Source organism: Lycorma delicatula, chromosome 1 (genome assembly GCF_047948215.1).
Source record: "Lycorma delicatula isolate Av1 chromosome 1, ASM4794821v1, whole genome shotgun sequence".
Classification (NCBI taxonomy): domain Eukaryota; kingdom Metazoa; phylum Arthropoda; class Insecta; order Hemiptera; family Fulgoridae; genus Lycorma; species Lycorma delicatula.
In genome coordinates, this window is record NC_134455.1 from 378,756,393 (window position 1) to 378,774,787 (window position 18,395).

Sequence of the window (18,395 nt, forward strand, 5' to 3'; positions counted from 1 at the left end):
TTATAGATCGGCTTTAAAAAACTTACGATTGCGGACTTACGAACGTACGTTTCGCTCAACATAAAAAGGGACCTTAAAAATTCACTATTTCTATTTTAGAAATCCTTTCGTATGTAATTTTTAACGATATCTTTAATCCAAGAATTTTTATTTAATCGATAATATTATTTTATTTTTTAATTTCATGCCGTTTAAAACCACGAGAATAAAGTATTAAAATGTACTTAATGAGGTAATGATACGTGTCATGTACACTCGTATGTCTTAATAATATACCACTTGACCGGGCCGGCTTGATAAAATGATAACATTATTGTAGTACGGGTGACGTGGTGGGTGGAGTGTGCTGTAAAAAAAAAAAGTAGTAGTGGGGGGAATCCGCATATTATTATAATAGATTCGTCCCACCGTGTGGTGATATCATTTCAGCGCGAGACACGGTTTGTTGTAATCGCGACTTGTAGTAATAGTGTGTGCTAAAACAGATCGAAAAGTGTCGATTGCAGCTGTGCGCCGACGTTTGTCTACACTTTTGTTTATTCGCATATAATTAGGGTAAATTATTTGGCGCATTTTAATCGATCATGAGGCAGCAAAGCAGAATTAAGGATGCCTTACTTGCATACATCAAACAGTATTGCTCAAAGTACGTTTCTATTATTTTTATCTCTTTTATAATATATGTATGAAAAACTTTTTTTTCTTTATTTTACTTATAAAAGATCATTTACTTAATGAATAACAAAATTATCTTTTATATATATAAAATAAATACATATACAAAACAAAATAATATACATATACAATGTAAAATACATACATATACATATACAAAATAAATACATGTACATATATATATATATTATATATATACATCTCAAATTAGTAAAAAATTATTTATCTTTAGTGCAGTTGCCATTTATATACTTGCTTTTTTATCGGTACTTTCAATATTATCAATTGTAGGTATTATTAAAAAATATCATTGACAATAATTGATATGTTGTATACTACTTCTGAGAGATTACGCCCTGCTAGATGGAGATTTGCAAAGATTATCGTTCAAATTGTGGTAAATAAATAAAATTTTACAATCTCACTAAATAGTATCCGATGTTGGTATATCTAGGATTACCTTAATTTTGAATTTTAAATTATGTTTATTAATTTTTTTATCATTGATTTATATAATTCTTTGGCTCAGTGTTAGAAAACTATTTTGTTTTTTGTATCTGCGCTTCAAAGATACCATTAATTGTAATCAATTGATTCAGTTAAATTATTTAAATTACTTTCACCCTTATTTTATTATTAATAATAAACAACAGGGTTATCAACCCTTGTTTATTGTTCATTTATTTTTATGGAGTTTAGTTCTTGTTAATGACAGATAAGTTTTTTCTTTCAAACCGGCATACCAATGTATGTTATGAACACAAAATTATTTTAATATTATAAAGGTAACTCCATTAATGGAATGGGGCCCTTTTTATGTAATATTAAATTTTTTAATGTCATTCATGTTAACACAATATCACTAAAAGATGACAAGGTGTATTATGAGCATGTTAACAACCCGTGTATTCACTAAGTGATTGTTTTGATGTACCCGTGAAATGATTGTTATAAAAAAGTTGTTTCTCTATCTGCATGTTTCTTGAATATTGTTTTCATTTAAATTGCTTCACTGTTTCAGAAAGCGGTTTACTGATTTTCTCACAAAATGTAATAGTACATCGCTATAAATGTTTATCATTCGCTTTTATTCAAAGTGTTTAGCAAATCTTTATAACAGCTGACTAATTGTCTGTTGGCTTGAGTTTTATGTTTGCATTTGTTAAAATATGTAAAAACATAATACTCGTGTAAATCAAAATCATTATTTTATGGGTGAAACATTACGAGGCTATTCCAGGAATATTTCTCGTATTTTGTATGCCTTTTTTGAGCAAAAGAAAAAAAAATTTATACAAGTCTGTAACAGATATAGGAGCAATCATATGTACTGAATTTCAGATTTCATAAGGTGTATGGAGATAAGAGAATACAATTTTAATTCTGTTAAAGATGATTTTAACAGAAAACATTTCTAAACTGTGGGCAATATTACTCAGAATACTTTTGTAGTAAATTTTATATTTATAATGAAACAAGATTTGCTGGGCTTTTCATTTCCTTGATTTTCTGCATATATTTTGTCTTCTTTATAGGATGAGTAAGGTAAAAATTATTTTCTAAGCTAAAAACTACCTAAGATGAACATCCAATATTCACATATTTTTATTTATATTTAATCAATTAATGGTTTTTAATCAAAATGATTTCTGATTACTTTTCCTAAACAGTTTCTGCTTAAGAATAACTTTGTCAAATTTCAGTTTCCTAGTCTTTTAGGAGAGTTGTACACTGTGGGCTTTCACATCTGTTTAAGATGGTTATTACTTCTTTTTTTTTTTTTTGAGTAGTTTGGCAATTTTATCAATAAAAAATAATTACAATTTTTTTTTTTAACCATCTTACCAGTAAAAAAGTTGTATTTTCTCAAAAGATCTTTCAGTTTTTTCAAACCATCATCAGGAGATTAAAAATATAATAAGTCAAAAATTAAAATGAGTTTTTTAATGTTTTTGAGGTTTCATGATTGTCAACAGTATACTGTTGACATTCAGTCATGAATGTATTCTCATTTTAATTTTTGACATATAATATTTTTAATCTCCTGATGATGGTTTGAAAAAACCAAAAGATCCGGAGAAAATATAACCTTTTTATTTAGTGGTAAGGTGGTTAAAAAAATTTAATATTTTTTGTTATTAAAATATATCAGCAGAAACCATGTTCAAGAAATTTTATCAATACAGCAAGTTTATTTATTTATTTTTATATAATAATGTAGGTAATGAAATGTTTTTAATAACCAATTTATACAGCTTAACCTGTAAGTTAATTATTGATGTTAGTATCAATCAGGTGTTGTGTGATCTTGCAGAACCCCAGCTTCAAATGTTGTTTATTTAGGGTTACATTTATGTTTTATTGAATTAAACATCTGTATTTGAATTATTACCAGCTGTACTTTGTCTCATAATGCGATTAAGTTAAATACATCTACGTTTGGAGAAGATGAGTATCAGATCAATTTTTTAACTTTTTTGAAAGAAAAATGTTTTCTATTTTCTTATCATCAGTTATGTGATTGGTTTCTTGTAATATTAGATTCTTTTTTAGTGTAATCTTTGGTGATTATTGTGACTATACTTATGTATTTACAATGAGGTTAAGTGAAACCCATTATTGCATAACTTGTGTGATTTACAGAAACTGGTTTATTATATGTGCCTTCTGACTTTTGACATTTTCTCTTCATTTCATTTGCACTATTTTATATCAACTACTTCTGCAAATCTAGCTTCATCAAACTGTAGTGTTAAGTTGCCCATGTACATAATAGAGAATATGTTGAATATATAAAGTAAAATTTCTTGTTTATTTGATTACACTGCCCAAAAATGAAAATGTTTCAGGACCAAAAGTAGCTTATTCTTAGGTATTTCTATCTGCTCATTTTAAAAATCATCATAAAAATGACCAATTAGCTCTTGCTTTAGTGATACAATGACATGTCATTTTTTTACCCGATCTACATTTTTAGTTTTTGGGGTAATGTTGTTGGAATTACCACATCTGTTAAATGACAAATCACAACGTTCTCTAGCTGTTTGTAGTTTATAATCATTATTACTGTTGCTGTGATTGTGACTTTCATATTGTTTGTGTTGTAATTAGTGCAGAATTTCTGGTTTTTAAGTCTTTTGAAGTGAAACATTTGTTAAGGTAAAAATGCCATGAAAATGTGTAAATTCACTGAATAATTTTTATTACATTTGTGGTGAAATAACATTATCATCATAGAAACCCGAACTAATGCCTCTGTGAAGACTGCTTATCAGCATTATTTTGATATGAAGATAGGGACCAGGATAAGTCATGGGCTCCACATATATTTTGCAACTCTTGTTCAGTTGTACTATGAGAATGGCTGAAAAATAAAATATGATCTATGGCTTGGTGGGAGCCAACAAACCATACAGATAACTGCTTTCTGCTTGACTCCACCTATATTCTGTTAAAGCCCACCAGGGCTATGACTGTGGGGGGGGGGGTAGCGTCCAGAATCAGGAATAGTTCAATACTGTAATCTTTTATCTGCTGTTCAACCTATTCCACATTATGATAGTTTACCAGTTTCTACTCCACCCCAAAATTATGAGCTTGAAGTAAAAAAGGAAGACAGTATGGAAGAAAAAGAACCCAACAAGCCTTTTACATCCTATGACTCTGATTTTGATGAAAAAGATGATAAACCGTACAGACTAAGTCAAGTGGAATTGAGTGATCTCAGAGATCTTGATTTGTCGAAGGAGAAGACAGAACTTCTAGGGTCAAGACTGCAGCAATGGAATCTTCTCAATGTGATGTCAGGGTCTCACAGTACAAACATCATCATAGGGATCTGCTTTCTTTTTTTGAAGAGAAGAAAAATAATTTTTTGTTTGCTGCAAAATTATGGCTTGATGAAATGTTTAAATGAATCATGATCCAACTGATTGGAGGCTATTCATAGACTCCTCCAAGCTTAGTTTGAAAGCTGCATTACTTCACAACAGCAGTCGTCTTCCTTCTATAACTGTTGGTCATGTAGTCACGTGAAGGAGACTTATGCATACATGGCAGTCCTCCTAGACTCAGTCAAACATGCTGAACACAAGTGGAAAATCTGTGGTGATCTAAAAGTCATCACTGTACTCTTAGGAATGCAACAGGGATACACTAAATACTGCTGATTTTTATGTATTTGGAACAGTAGGGATAGGAAATCACATTACATTCAAGCAGACTGACCTGCAAGAAATCTTAACTCTAGCGAGAAAAATGTCGTGCTGAGCCTCTCATGGACCCAAAAGATGTTCTTCCTCCACCCCTTCATATAAAGCTGGGTTTGATGAAAAATTTTGTCAAAAGTATGAACCGAGAAGGACAGGCCTTTAAGTACTTCTTCACAAATCAGCTGATTTTGAAGTCAAAAGTTCCAGTGTTCAAGTCCTAGTAAAGGCAGTTACTTTTATACGGATTTGAATATTAGATTGTGTATACTGGTGTTCTTTGGTGGTTGGGTTTCAATTAACCACACATCTCAGGAATGATCAAATTGAGAATGTACAAGACTACACTTCATTTACACTCATACATATCATCCTCATTCATTCTCTGAAATAATACGTGAAGGGTAATTCCCAGAGGCTAAACAAGAAAAAGAAAGGCCTTTAAGTACTTAAAAGACAAATTTCCTACATTAAGTGATGTAAAAGTTAAGGAATGTATTTTTGTTTGGCCACAAATTTGACAACTTGTAAAGGATCCTGTGTTTGACCGAATTTTGGAGGGAAAAGAAAAGGAAGCTTGGGTAGCCATAAAGGAAGTCATTCATAGATTTTTAAGCAACAAAAGAGATGAAAACTACAGTCAATTGGTGACAATACTTCTGCAAAAATACCATCAACTCGGATGCAACAATCCCCTTAAAATCCATTTTCTCTAGTCATACTTGAACTTTTTCCCTCCTTTTGTGGAGTTGTCAATGATGAAGATTGAGAAAAATTCCATCAGGATATTTCTGTAACGGAACAAAAATATCAGGGCCGTTGGAATGAAGCAATGCTTGCGGATTACTGCTGGTCTTGTGTAGGAATGCTCCAGAACTCACTTGTAAGAAAAAAGCCAAAAAACAACAATCTCGTAAAGCCACCATATGATTCTCTTCAGACCCAACCAACTGCCAGGTACTCTTCCATCAATTAAGAACTCTTAAAATGTAACTCATTAAAAAAATGTCAAATGGACTTTCTATGTTGTTGGTATATGTAATTAAAATGTATATTTTTCTCTTAATCCATTAAAATAAAATACTTCTACATATTGTATATCATGGAAACTAAAGCTAATAAACATTTTTCGATGTCATATTAATTTTTTTTCAACCCAAAATTTAGTAAGATTTGACTCGTGAAATGAAGGAAACATTCAAAATTTTTTTTTAATGCTAGATATTAATGAGTTTGATTTTTATTGAAGAATTTTTTTTTTAATTGTTCTAGTCTTACAAGTGGGTGTGCTTTCCAATTTTTCATTTACTTTTCCTTGTTTCATATATTAATTATAATATCTCAATTCAGGTGTTTCTTACATGCAAGTCATTTCTTGATTTACAGCATATTTTTTTCCTTTTATACATTAATTATTAATATTTATTGGATTCTATCCTTCAATTACTTTTTGTTTAACAGTATTGATTTTTATCGTAATTGGCAAAATTATAGCCTTAATTGAAAAGTAATCACAGTTTTAGTGATTAGTAACGTCATACTAATGTCACTTGAAGTGATTTTAGATTACCAATTTATTAATTGTACTGTCTGAGTAATTTTTGTTTGAGTTTTTACTGTCTGAGATGTTGTAATAATACAAGTGTGGAGATTAATCTTTTATACTGGAGGATGAAAATAACTGGTAATTGGTGTGAAAACTGTTCGATTATAAATACACACTTCTCTGTCTATTCGTTATTGTCAGCTGCTACATAGAGCTTAGATACTCTGTTGAGAGGGTAAAGTTTGGCTAAACGTTTTTGGTTTGGGGCATTAGAGTAATGTAAAAATTAATATATATTTGCTATATTTTAAATAAGTTAGTTTTTCAACCATCAATGTTTTTTATGATCGAAACAATCGTTTTCACATATTAAAGCAAATTAATTGTTTTTATTGCTACTTTCCCAGCTGTTTTTAGCAGCTCATAAAGGGCAAAATACTCTCCTTTACATGATGGTTGCAACGGTATATTCAGTTCATTTAAGAAGGTAAGAGAAACCATTTATTCAATTTTCCATAGTAAGCCTATATGTTATGAAATTTTTTTACAATTTAAAAATGAGTTTCTTCTATTTGGAAACAATTTGTGATTCATGTCAGGTTGTCAGTCAACAATGTAGTTAGTTACAGCTGCGTTTAACATACACGCAACCCTTACACGACTGGCCAGGATTTAAATTCAGACCTTTGATTGAAAAACAGAAATCCCACAGTGGTTAGCTGAGTGGTATCTTTGAATTTTATCATAGGATTAGATGTAAATTAAAAAAAAAAAAAAGTAGTTTCGTTAATTCGTTTCAAATATTTCAATTAATTGTTATTTTTATCCTAATTTTTATGATGAAAAGTATAAAGAAATATTTATGTTTAGTAATTGTATGAATAGTTGCTTCCAGTGCTATAAACACATAATTACAAGTAATTTTTCTTTTACATAAATAGTGTATCAAAATTTCAGTAGTCATTAGAATGTATTTGTAATGGATGATTTCAAAGGTTTTCAAGATATCATACTAAAACAGTTTTTGGTTTGGGCTTAGAATTTTATAATAGATGTACAATTAATTATTTAAAGATTTTTTTTTACATTTAATTGATGGAAATTACAAAGTAGTACCACTTTTCATTTCAACCCTTCTTTGCCACAATTTAAAAATTGATTCTATAAATTTATTCCAGATATTTATAGAATGTATATAGTGTAAATCATCTGTTTATTAATTATTTATTTCTGTGAAACTGTTCATAGAAGGGAGAAATGAAAAAAGTAGGTTACGTTGTCGTTAGCCAAATAATTGTTGCATGAGTAACTTTAGTGGATATTTTTGTACTCTGTTGTGGTTAAATATAGATTGTAACTAAATTAAATTTAAACCGGTCGTGTAATTTTCAAAATAATTTTGGTCGTTAAGTTCATTCTAAATTTTAATATTTTCTGTTTTGTTATAGACTTTTTCTTATGTGCACAGATGTACGGGTTAGAGGTGTTAATGTTCTTATAAAATTGCGTCCAAAATATTTGGGTATCAAAATGTTTAAATTTTGATACTGTTTTTCTGATTTTTGAGACTTTTTTTTCGAAATGGTTCAAAATAATTTTTCTTATTTTGACATTTATAGAGGATTACTTTTATCAAAGATTACATATAATGTCGTTACTTAAAGATTCAATGAGTTGTTACTAAAATTATTGTAATTCAGCAATTTTATAATTCTGCAGAACCTTTGTTTACAGAAAACAAATAATTTATTTAAATCACAACATAATTTATGTATTATATAGATCACATCAAGAATTGGTGGGTAAAAAAAAAGGAAAAAAGGAACACAGGAAATGTGAAAAATTTTCAATAAATAAGAGTAGTAGTATGTTGTACAAAAATGAATAAATAATAATAAGTGGTTATTATTTATATAAATATAGTAAAATATTAAGTAATGGTGATGCAGTTAGGAAAATTTTCTAAATTAATAAGAATTGGTAAAGATTAAAACAAAATATTCAGAAAATTCTGATATGTCAAATTGCTTTACAAGTGAATATTTTTGTTTTTAAGCAAAGATAAATACGGCAGAAATTAGTTTAATTTTTTTAAAGTTTATGATTCAATTGGATACTTTTCATGCCGTATAATATTGGTGGTAGTAGATGAAATTGTTCTATTATGAGCCGTGTACTGCTTCTTAAGTAGGTTGTATTTTTATTTTTTTATTTTTTTTTGTTGAAATACAGTTGGTTTTTTTTTAGATAATTTTAAGTTGATGATTTATGCTGATTTGTTAATCAGTATGTACTGTTCCCATGTAATAAAATATTTTACTTTCATATAATTTTAGGCTAGACTACTGTTCACTCACTGTCTTGAGGAACCTTCAGCCTTCATTTGCATGAAATTATTTCTCTTCTTGCATTTCCTTCCTTGCCACCCATTCCTTTCCCTTTCTTTTATTCTTTTTTTCCTATTTTTCACTACTGTGATTGTAAATGAGATCCTTCTGACATACTTAGAATGCTTGTAATAACCGAAGCGGCTTGATCTGATTTGGTGGGATTATTGAGAATCAATTCAGTAGTTCAAATGTCTGCAAATAAGCCTGATTCCTGAAGTACTCTACTAATAAACCCAGATTTCCTAATCCCTCCAAAAATAGTGTATTTTTCAGTGGATTAAACTCCATATGTTACTCTTGTTAAGTTAATTAATGATAATGCTTCAGGAGTGGTATATAGATACATAACTTATTTATTGTTAAATTCCACCCATGAAATATTATGAATCCCATAATATTTTTATATAGTGCTTATTTACTTGCATGCAAATGTGTATATTAAGGTGAATTCAAAAAATGTTACATATGCCATCCATGTATAATAAATATTAATATTATTTTCAAATAGTCAGTGCTGTTTACACAGTAGTCAGTTACATGTTTTGTTAAAATTATTTTAAAATATGTGTATTATAATAAACATAACAAATTCTATTGGATGATGAGGTAATGTAATTTGTAAGAGATGTTTTAATTAATTAGTAGCTGACTTTGTGTTTATAGTTACAAGAAATTCTTGTTTTTTGTTCATCCAGATCACTAAGGATCATGTTTGCATAATAGTTTGGAACTTCCTTTCTTTTCCCAATATTTTTTTCATGTTTTCACTCTGTTACTGTTTTTCTTCCGTCCACTTTCCTCGTATATGTCTTATCTTTCCGTGGAAACTTAGATTCTTTGATTAATTTTTGATTTGGGCTCTATTTAAACAGGTTTCTTTGGAAATTTATAAAGTTTAAGATTGTTTTCTGCTTCTTTAAATCAGCTAGTTTTAATAGTTCTACTGTTATAAAAGTTAAATATTTGTTTTCATTCATTCTGTAAAATTAATCTTCTTCTTCGAATGGTATCTTGTATTTTTGTAAATTTCTGTTTCACTATTTTTAGTTTATAAATTTAGTCCTGGTAATTGGGTCTATATATGTTTTTTTAAATTCTTTTTTCTATTTTAAAAAGGTCTTTATACAAAAAATTTTGCACACACTCAGCGCTATATAACACCTCCAGAAAAATAACTATTTTGTAATTTCAGTGTTTAGCTATATGTGAACGCAATTTTTTATTATATAAGTTTCACCTTAAGTTGAACGCTAATGCAATTTCTGTGTTCACTCTTTTAGTGCTTCCTTTTCTACAGCATCTGGCATTATTACTTCTCCAAAATGTTTAAATTTTGATTCTCTTTTTCTTGATTTTTGTGAATTTTTAATGTTTGTAATTTATTTATTTTATCGTTTGAGAACCACTTTGTTTTTTCATAAGAAAAATTTTATAGTGCCAGAAAATTAGAAACGCAAAATTAATTACGATATTTATCATAATCTTAATAATAACTTTAATTTTTTTTTAACACATTACATTTTTAACAGTAAAACCATTTGGATGATATTCTGGGTACTTTTATAGAGTAATTTGTATGAATGTTGCCTTATTTTTTTTTGTAATTTTTAGGTTACAATAGTGTATGTGATATATATATAAACAGAATATCGGTAGTATATAATAATTTACATATGTCTGTTAATCTAGTAGGTAATACATTTTCATGTAAACTTTCATATCATTAACCAAATAGTATAGTAAAATATAGTATTGTATTAGTATAACCTGCTAGTATTGTCTAAATAAAGCAGTACAAGATTCTGAAAGAGTAACATACCCATCATTATAATTCACTTATGTTTCTTTATGACAGTTGAGTCAGTAGATTATCATCATAAATGTTCTGTATTAACAATTTTTATTATATTTGTATTTTGGGAGACCTATCCTTAACTGATTATTGTCCAACCACTCCCACATGGATCCACAAAAGCCCCTTCCATCAGATCATAATCAAGGATAAAGTAAATCTTTCAGTATACTCAGTATAAACTTACCAGTATAAGGAAAACAGATGGTTGATGTTAACGTATGACTGACCGTCAGTACACATAGTTTGGCATTCAACAAAATAGTTCATGTGTTGATACTGTATGTCAGTTAGTAACCCCACTCAGTTAAAGAAAGATTAAGGTCCCTTCTTTGCAGCCAACATCCTTCTTGCTGATAATTGCAGAGAGGCAGGGAACACCGCATTGCTTATCAATGATTTAATACTTTAGTATGTGAAATGAAAATTTTTGTCTCTTTTCCTTGTCTATCTCTTCTGTCCCCTTAATTTAAAAGTACAAAACTAATTTTATATTTATTTATTCTCCTGTACTATTTTAATCTCCTCGCCCATTAGATATATTCAAAAGTATATTTGGAATGTACCAAATATACTTTTTCTTGTTTATAATTTTTATAACATTTATTACAGATCTGTTGTAATTTTTTTATTTCTCTGAATCCCTGAGCACTTCAATCGTGATTGAGAAGTTCCAACATGATTTGATTGGTTGCAACATTCTTTCCGTGAGATAAAGCTATTATTTTATAAAAAGGTAGTAACTGCTTCCTCACAATCTTTTAGACCATCTGAAATTCTGATATTTTCCCAAACAGCTCTATACTTCACAGCTTATAGTATTTCATTACCACACCCAAAATATTTTAAGGTAAGTTGCTGCCAAGCTGGTCCCAAAAAACTGAAGTTTTTAGCCTCAAGTACAACATTTTTCACCAACCCAGTTTCCTACTAGTGGTTGGTAACACACTTAGTGCTAGGCTATTCAGCTCTTAGGAGTGGCAACTCTTTTGAGGGCTAAATGTAGGAGTTAAACAACCTAAAGTTGGAGTATCTAAAGAATCTATGTAAAATTTCCTGAATGAATTGTTTATTTTATGATGGAGGTATTGAGCATCATTACTACCGTTCAGCATAGTGTTAATAATACTTCCACCCGGATGAGCTGCTAAGACCTTTTTTTAGATTTTTTTTTTTGAGATGAAAGAGACAACATGGAGCAGATAGAAAATTCTTAAAGAACAATATCACTCATCCCCATGAAACTGTCTGGCTAGTGGAAAACCTTTCCAACTGAATGAATTATAAATCTTTCAATCAGATATCATCGGAAAGGCTGGGTAAAACAGAATAGTTTAATTATTAATTAAACTTTTATTTATGCATTTGGGAACTGTGTATAATATGTCTTAAGATGATATTTTTGCAACAGATCTAAAAATTATAATTTGATCGGGGAGATGTAGATTTTAAACAATAAATATTATGTTAAATTTGAACACTACATTAAAATGTTATAATATTGCATTTTTTATCATAAATTAAGTTAAAAAACTATTATAGGATGAAAATTTTGTGGCATAAAATCAGAAAGTAATTTGTTTAATTTAATTGCTGTTCTTTTTTCTTTGGTGATCTCTAAATACATAAATATTGGCATTTGCTATTCAAGATAAAAGGACCTTTTTTATATGTTACTTTTTCAAAAATAATCAACAACCAGACCTAAGTTATCATATAGACTCAGATTATCATTTTATTATCTCAGATATTTTATTTTATTTTTAATTATAGCTTCCCTTTTTTTGTTACAGTGCTTCAGGTACCAGTGCGGTTGCCATTGACAATAAAATCGAACAGGCTATGGTAAGTATTATTAATTTACCTATAATAATTAATTAAATGTTATGTATAGAAGAATTTTATGGTCACTGATATTTAGCACTCATTTCTTATTTAAGTAGATATCAAGCTAGCATATCACAATAAAAAAAAAGTTATATTAAATTAAGAATATGAAAGCATGTGATATTTTTTTATTAAAAAAATCTTCCAAATGTTTATGGAATAATTATAATAAATGTGTTTAACCACGCAAGTACTTTTTGTTTTTTTTCTGTATTTTTTTTATGGTTTGGTAAGGTAAGCTGCTTAAATACTTTCAGAATTTTTTAAATTTACAATTTATTGGAAAGTATGAGGTGAAACTTTTAAATTTTAACATCAAAAAAGTTTAAATATATCACTATAAGCATTGATTTAAGTACGGTGTTGTTCTCAGACTGAAACTTCTATCATAATTTTTCAATTTCTGAGTTTTACAGGAATTAGTTTATCAAATACAGATTTGGTTATGGGAAGTTTGTAATTTCTTCAAAATCTTTTTATATTTAAAGATATATGTGATTGGACATCTGTATCATTTTCTTTATTTTACAAATGGTAATGAATGTGGGTATTTTTCTATCTTGAAAAGTTACTATAAGATTTTATTACCTCTGTTTTTTAGTAGCTTGTTGAAATTTTATAGATAGTTTTCTTATCATTTTGCATATTATTCATGTCATTTATTTCTTGTAAGCAGTTCAGGATGTTTATTTTTCTTTATCTGCCCCTCCCTATTCTTAGGCAATGTTATCTTGTATAAAGTAAAAGCTGACATGTTAGTCAAATTTCCTTACATCTGCTTTAATCTTAAAATTTAACTCTACTTTCATATATTGAACTCTCAATTTGGTTTTCATCACTAACTTGTTCCAACCATTTACCACACTTCCTCAGTCGGCCTTAATCACTTGTTTACCAACAAATGGATATATCAAGAGTTTTTGCTTCTTCTGCACGATTAAGCTCTTTAATTTGCGTATTCTAAGTCTGTTTTTTAATAGATTGTTGTTTCCATCTGTTATGTTAAATTCTTAGATGCTTAGGTGAGTTCCAGTATTTGTTTCTAAGATTTTTCATAATTGCATTTCACTGTAGATAAACTTATTTGTTTTCTTTTGAATATTTTCAGTAGTGTTGTAAAAGATAATGACAACTTATAATAATTAATGAATTTAATGCTTAAAATATCACTTTATTATAACTATATTATTACAACTATTTCTCACAAGTTTTTTTCTTATAAAGGTGATAAAATTTTTAAGTTTATCATCTACAATGATAAAGTTAAAAATCATATTTGCTCTTTATGACTCTGTAATAAAAATATTATCGCTTAAACCAGTAGAAAGTTGTATAAAATTGCAGAAATCAGCATCTGTTCTAATGTTTATCCTTTATGAACTTAATTTTTTAAAAGCAGTATAGGTTATTTAAATGAAAAATTATTTAAAATTACTCTGTTACTTCTGTGATGAGGTTTGAGAACACTTTTGATAATGCTTCAGTTAGAAAAATAAACATATTTTCATTAATATTTAAAATAGTGGTTTGAGTCCTTTTACTGACTTGGATAGGACACGGTTTTAAACAAGTTTTTGAGTACACTCAAAAAAATGGTTAATGAAATGGTCATTAATTTGTGAACATAAAAACAAAGATTGACCTATTTGTAGTATAATCCCACTTTATATTAATTATTTAAACATGAAATATTATAAAATTGGGTAACTGGTAAGTAAATGGTCTAATTATATTTAAAAATATGAATTAGGGCTGCACAAAATTGATAGACCTTAATTATAATACACCTAAAACCCAATTATAATAGACCTTATAACTACCCTATAACTATAACCCTACCCTATAACTAACTACCTTTCTTTCTTTTTTTCCTGTTTAGCCTCCGGTAACTACCGTTTAGATAATTCTTCAGAGGATGTATGAGGATTATATGTATGAGTGTAAATGAAGTGTAGTCTTGTACATTCTCAGTTCGACCGTTCCTGAGATGTGTGGTTAATTGAAACCCAACCACCAAAGAACACCGGTATCCACGATCTAGTATTCAAATCCATGTAAAAATAACTGGCTTTTACTAGGATTTGAACGCTGTAACCCTATAACTACCTGAATTTACAAAAGTGACCTAATCATACACCACACTACGTTTTGTTGCTCATACCAATAGTTAAGAATAAAAATAAGAAAGTTTTTTTAACATTTATAAATTATATCAAAACTTTTACAGAAACATTTTTTGTATTACAATGAAACACAGGCACATTAGTAGAATAGTTATAGTCTTCTCTTGCGACTTGTATGCATATAACTTAAATAATTCTTTCATATTTTGAAATTAAAAATATTGGTTGTAATTGAATTTGTTTCTGTACAATATCCAAAGGACTTTTTCTCTTACTCCTTTCCATACCAGGTGAAAATTTGTTCCGTCGTTATAGTTTTCTGTTTTCATTATCATCTATATTTTTCATCATTGACACAATAATTTTATCATTTTTTTTCTCACATTTTTATCTTAATTTAATTATACCACACGTAATAGTTTATTAATCAGTACTTCCGCATTTTAGTATTTGTTTCGGTAACAGTAACAGGTTCAGGTAGAACCAAATCTTTTCAAAGATTTTTGCATTGCACCTACAAGACATCATTCAGAAGTAAGGCCCAATTGGTAACAAAATTAGTACAGTTGAAAAAATGAAAAATCAGTTAATGGTTTCAAATACTTATAGGTACTATATTTCTCTACATAATCACCAATTCATTTGAAACACTTTTAATATCTTGAAACAAACTTCTTCAAACCCACTGCATAAAATTCCTCTGCCTGGGATTGTAACCAGATTTGCACAGAAATTTTCAACTCTTCACTTTCCTCGAATCATTGAGGAAAGGTTTTTGAGATGTGGGAAGAGATGGTATTCATTGAGTACGAGATCAGTACTGTAAGGAGGGTGATTAAAAATCTCCCATCCAAATTTCTGAATTGTTTCTGTTGTGCATGCAGTCATGTGTGGACATGTGTTATCGTGGTGAAGAACAATTCCTCTTCTCATCATTCCCCATCGTTGGTTTTGATAGGCACGATGCAGTTTAGAAAGTGTTTCACAGTAGACTCATGACATGGTCGATGTTCCATGGATTCAATGAAAAGCTCACCCTTTTTGTCCCAAAATACAGTTTTCATGAATTTCCTTTAAGACTGGGCCTGTTTGAATTTGTTTGGTTTAGGTAAACCAGAATGATGCCACTGCTTGGATTGTTGTCATCAGTGACAAAATGAGAAAACATGTGCCTCTTTTGTAGTTGCATGTGTGTGAAAGTGGTCAAGAAAAGCACCTGCAGATTTCATTCTGTAATCTTTGTGAGCACTTGTCAAAATTTTCACCATCCATCATGCATATAGTTTACGATAGCCTAGAGTGTTAGTCATGAGTCTCCACAAAATTGTCTTTGAAAGTTCTGTAAATTCTAGAGAAAAATGTCTAATCTTAAAACGATGATTTTCTTTCACTTTTGCATTCACACATTTATTGAACATGAACATATGAATCGTCAGTCCGGACACTTAGCCTACTGCTTTTCAGTTTATCATAGACATTTGAACGTTCTTCTTTAAACTCACAACACCACTGCCTCACTTTTCCTTCACTCATTGCGGTAAACCCACTTATTTCACACAATTGACAGTAAATTTAGCAGCATTAGGTCCTTTGCATTTAGAAATCTAATCGCTGATTGAACTTCATGACTGGCAGGATTTGTTATTACCACACTCATTTTAACACACTTGTCTCATAAAGGCAAACAACAATGAACCGACAACAATGTGGTGATTACATTTCCAACTGACCACTTAAATCTACTGCTTATGCATGAACCAGAGTTGCCAATCGCTATTTATAACTCATTGATCCATACTTTTGAACTGCCCCTCCTAAAATGCATTTCTTGTATTTGCTGTCATTTAAATAACATTTTTGTGTTAACTCCTCTATTTGTAATTTCAATTTAACAATTTTATCTTTACTAAAGTAGAGTAAAATCTTTACAGTGCTTAATTACTTTATTCAGTTTTTTATCTCAATATTAATATTCAAAATTTTTTTGTATTAATTTTTTAAATCAGCTGATTTAGAAGTCGAGCGTTACAGCGTTCAAGTCCTAGTAAAGCCAGATATTTTTACATGGATTTGAATACTAGATCGTGGATACCGGTGTTCTTTGGTGGTTGGGTTTCAATTAACCACACATCTCAGGAACGGTCGAACTGAGAATGTACAAGACTACACTTCATTTACACTGATACATATCATCCTCATTCATCCTCTGAAGAATTATCTAAACGGTAGTTACCGGAGGCTAAACAGGAAAAAGAAAGAAAGGTCTTTTGATTAAAATCTTAGTAAACTGATTTATCAGTTAAGAGAGAGCCCTATATAATCTTTGTTATTGATAATTTTATTTCAGTTGTTCAGAGAAAAAGTATGAGGAAAGCTTGACCATTACTGCTATCGTTAGCAATGATTATACTAAGGTTAGAATAGTCATGGTCTGGAATCTACTTCATTCCAGTTTTGATCTGTAAATTTTGTGGATGATTTTTATTATAGTGATGCTGTTCATTCATCTTCAAAGATATTAGGAATAAAAGATCATTTGTGGTCAGTTCACTTCCCTTGGTTGTGTAACCATATAATTGAAAAATTTGATTTAATTTTCTTTGCATCTCCCGCAATATACTAACCTTTAATAACTTACTTTTCCTAGCATTGCTGCAATCCATTAATAACACTTTAAATATTATTGTTTTCACATTAATATGCATGTCTGCCTGATCATCTGTGCAAATTTACGTTTAGGATCTGTAAGCCAAAAACTTTGTCTGTGCTTACAAAGTTATAAATTAACTGATACCAAAAGAAATGATTTGGTGTGTTAGATCAGATGTTATGTTATAACGGCAAGTTTCTTTCCTTTGTATATACATCTGACAACATGTAATAATAGATGAAATGTTTTAGGTGATCTGCAATCTTTATTAGTGGACTCTCAGTTAACCAGAAAACATAGTGTATATACTGTTAACTCAACTTTTAATAACCCCTTTATATAAGTCCACCTGAATATGTGTAGTCTTTTAGGAAAGGTACTTAATAGCTGTTCTAAAAGTTGATTTTTCCATTTCATGTTTTGAAGAAGAGTTATTTGCAAGGTATCTTGTTAAGATCTTGAAAAATAGTAGTTATTTTCATATTCTTTAATTATTAGGATAGTTCCTCAAGAACAGCTGCAAAAATCTTAGTTATATTCGAATTTGGGTGATCCATTTGGCTGTAAAGAATTTTCAGAGAAAACAGTACTAAAATTGCAGTTCAGTGTTACACCTATTTTCAAGAAATTTAGTGATGTAAACCTTGTCTATTAAGGGGATTGATTTTACTAATTTTTTACAGATAAGGAGTAAAGGAGTTAAGAATAATCTGTAATTTTAAAAATGAAGAGCATTATATCCCAAGAGCTAATTGAAATTTATAAAATTTTACTTTGCATGTTACGTAGCTTATAAAAAACGAATTACTTATTCTCAAAATATCATTTTCAGTACTGATAACTTGAAAGATATTTTAAAGTTTATTAAGGCCACAAATTTTTGAAAAAAATTTTTCCACTAATCTAGAAGTACAGATTGCTGAAAATTTTCTAGTATAATAACTTTATAGTATTTCATGATATAGAAGTTTTTCTTACTTTTTTCTGAACAAGACATCATTAGAGTGGAAGTAGTTTTCTGTAGAGGTAGAAGGAAGTTTTAAACAATTTTAAAAAGGCTGACT

The 18,395-nt window shown here is 29.3% G+C and overlaps 1 protein-coding gene across 2 annotated transcripts in view; it reads left to right on the forward strand.

The window, feature by feature from the left end:
• Window positions 1-18,395, forward strand: part of LOC142317302 (uncharacterized) — a 310,615-nt gene that overhangs the window by 286,148 nt on the left and 6,072 nt on the right. For both annotated transcript variants that reach the window (XM_075353735.1, XM_075353736.1), the window contains one exon: window positions 12,465-12,516. In XM_075353735.1, coding sequence (XP_075209850.1) covers window positions 12,465-12,516 — 52 coding nt within the window. The remainder of the gene's footprint in view (window positions 1-12,464; window positions 12,517-18,395) is intronic.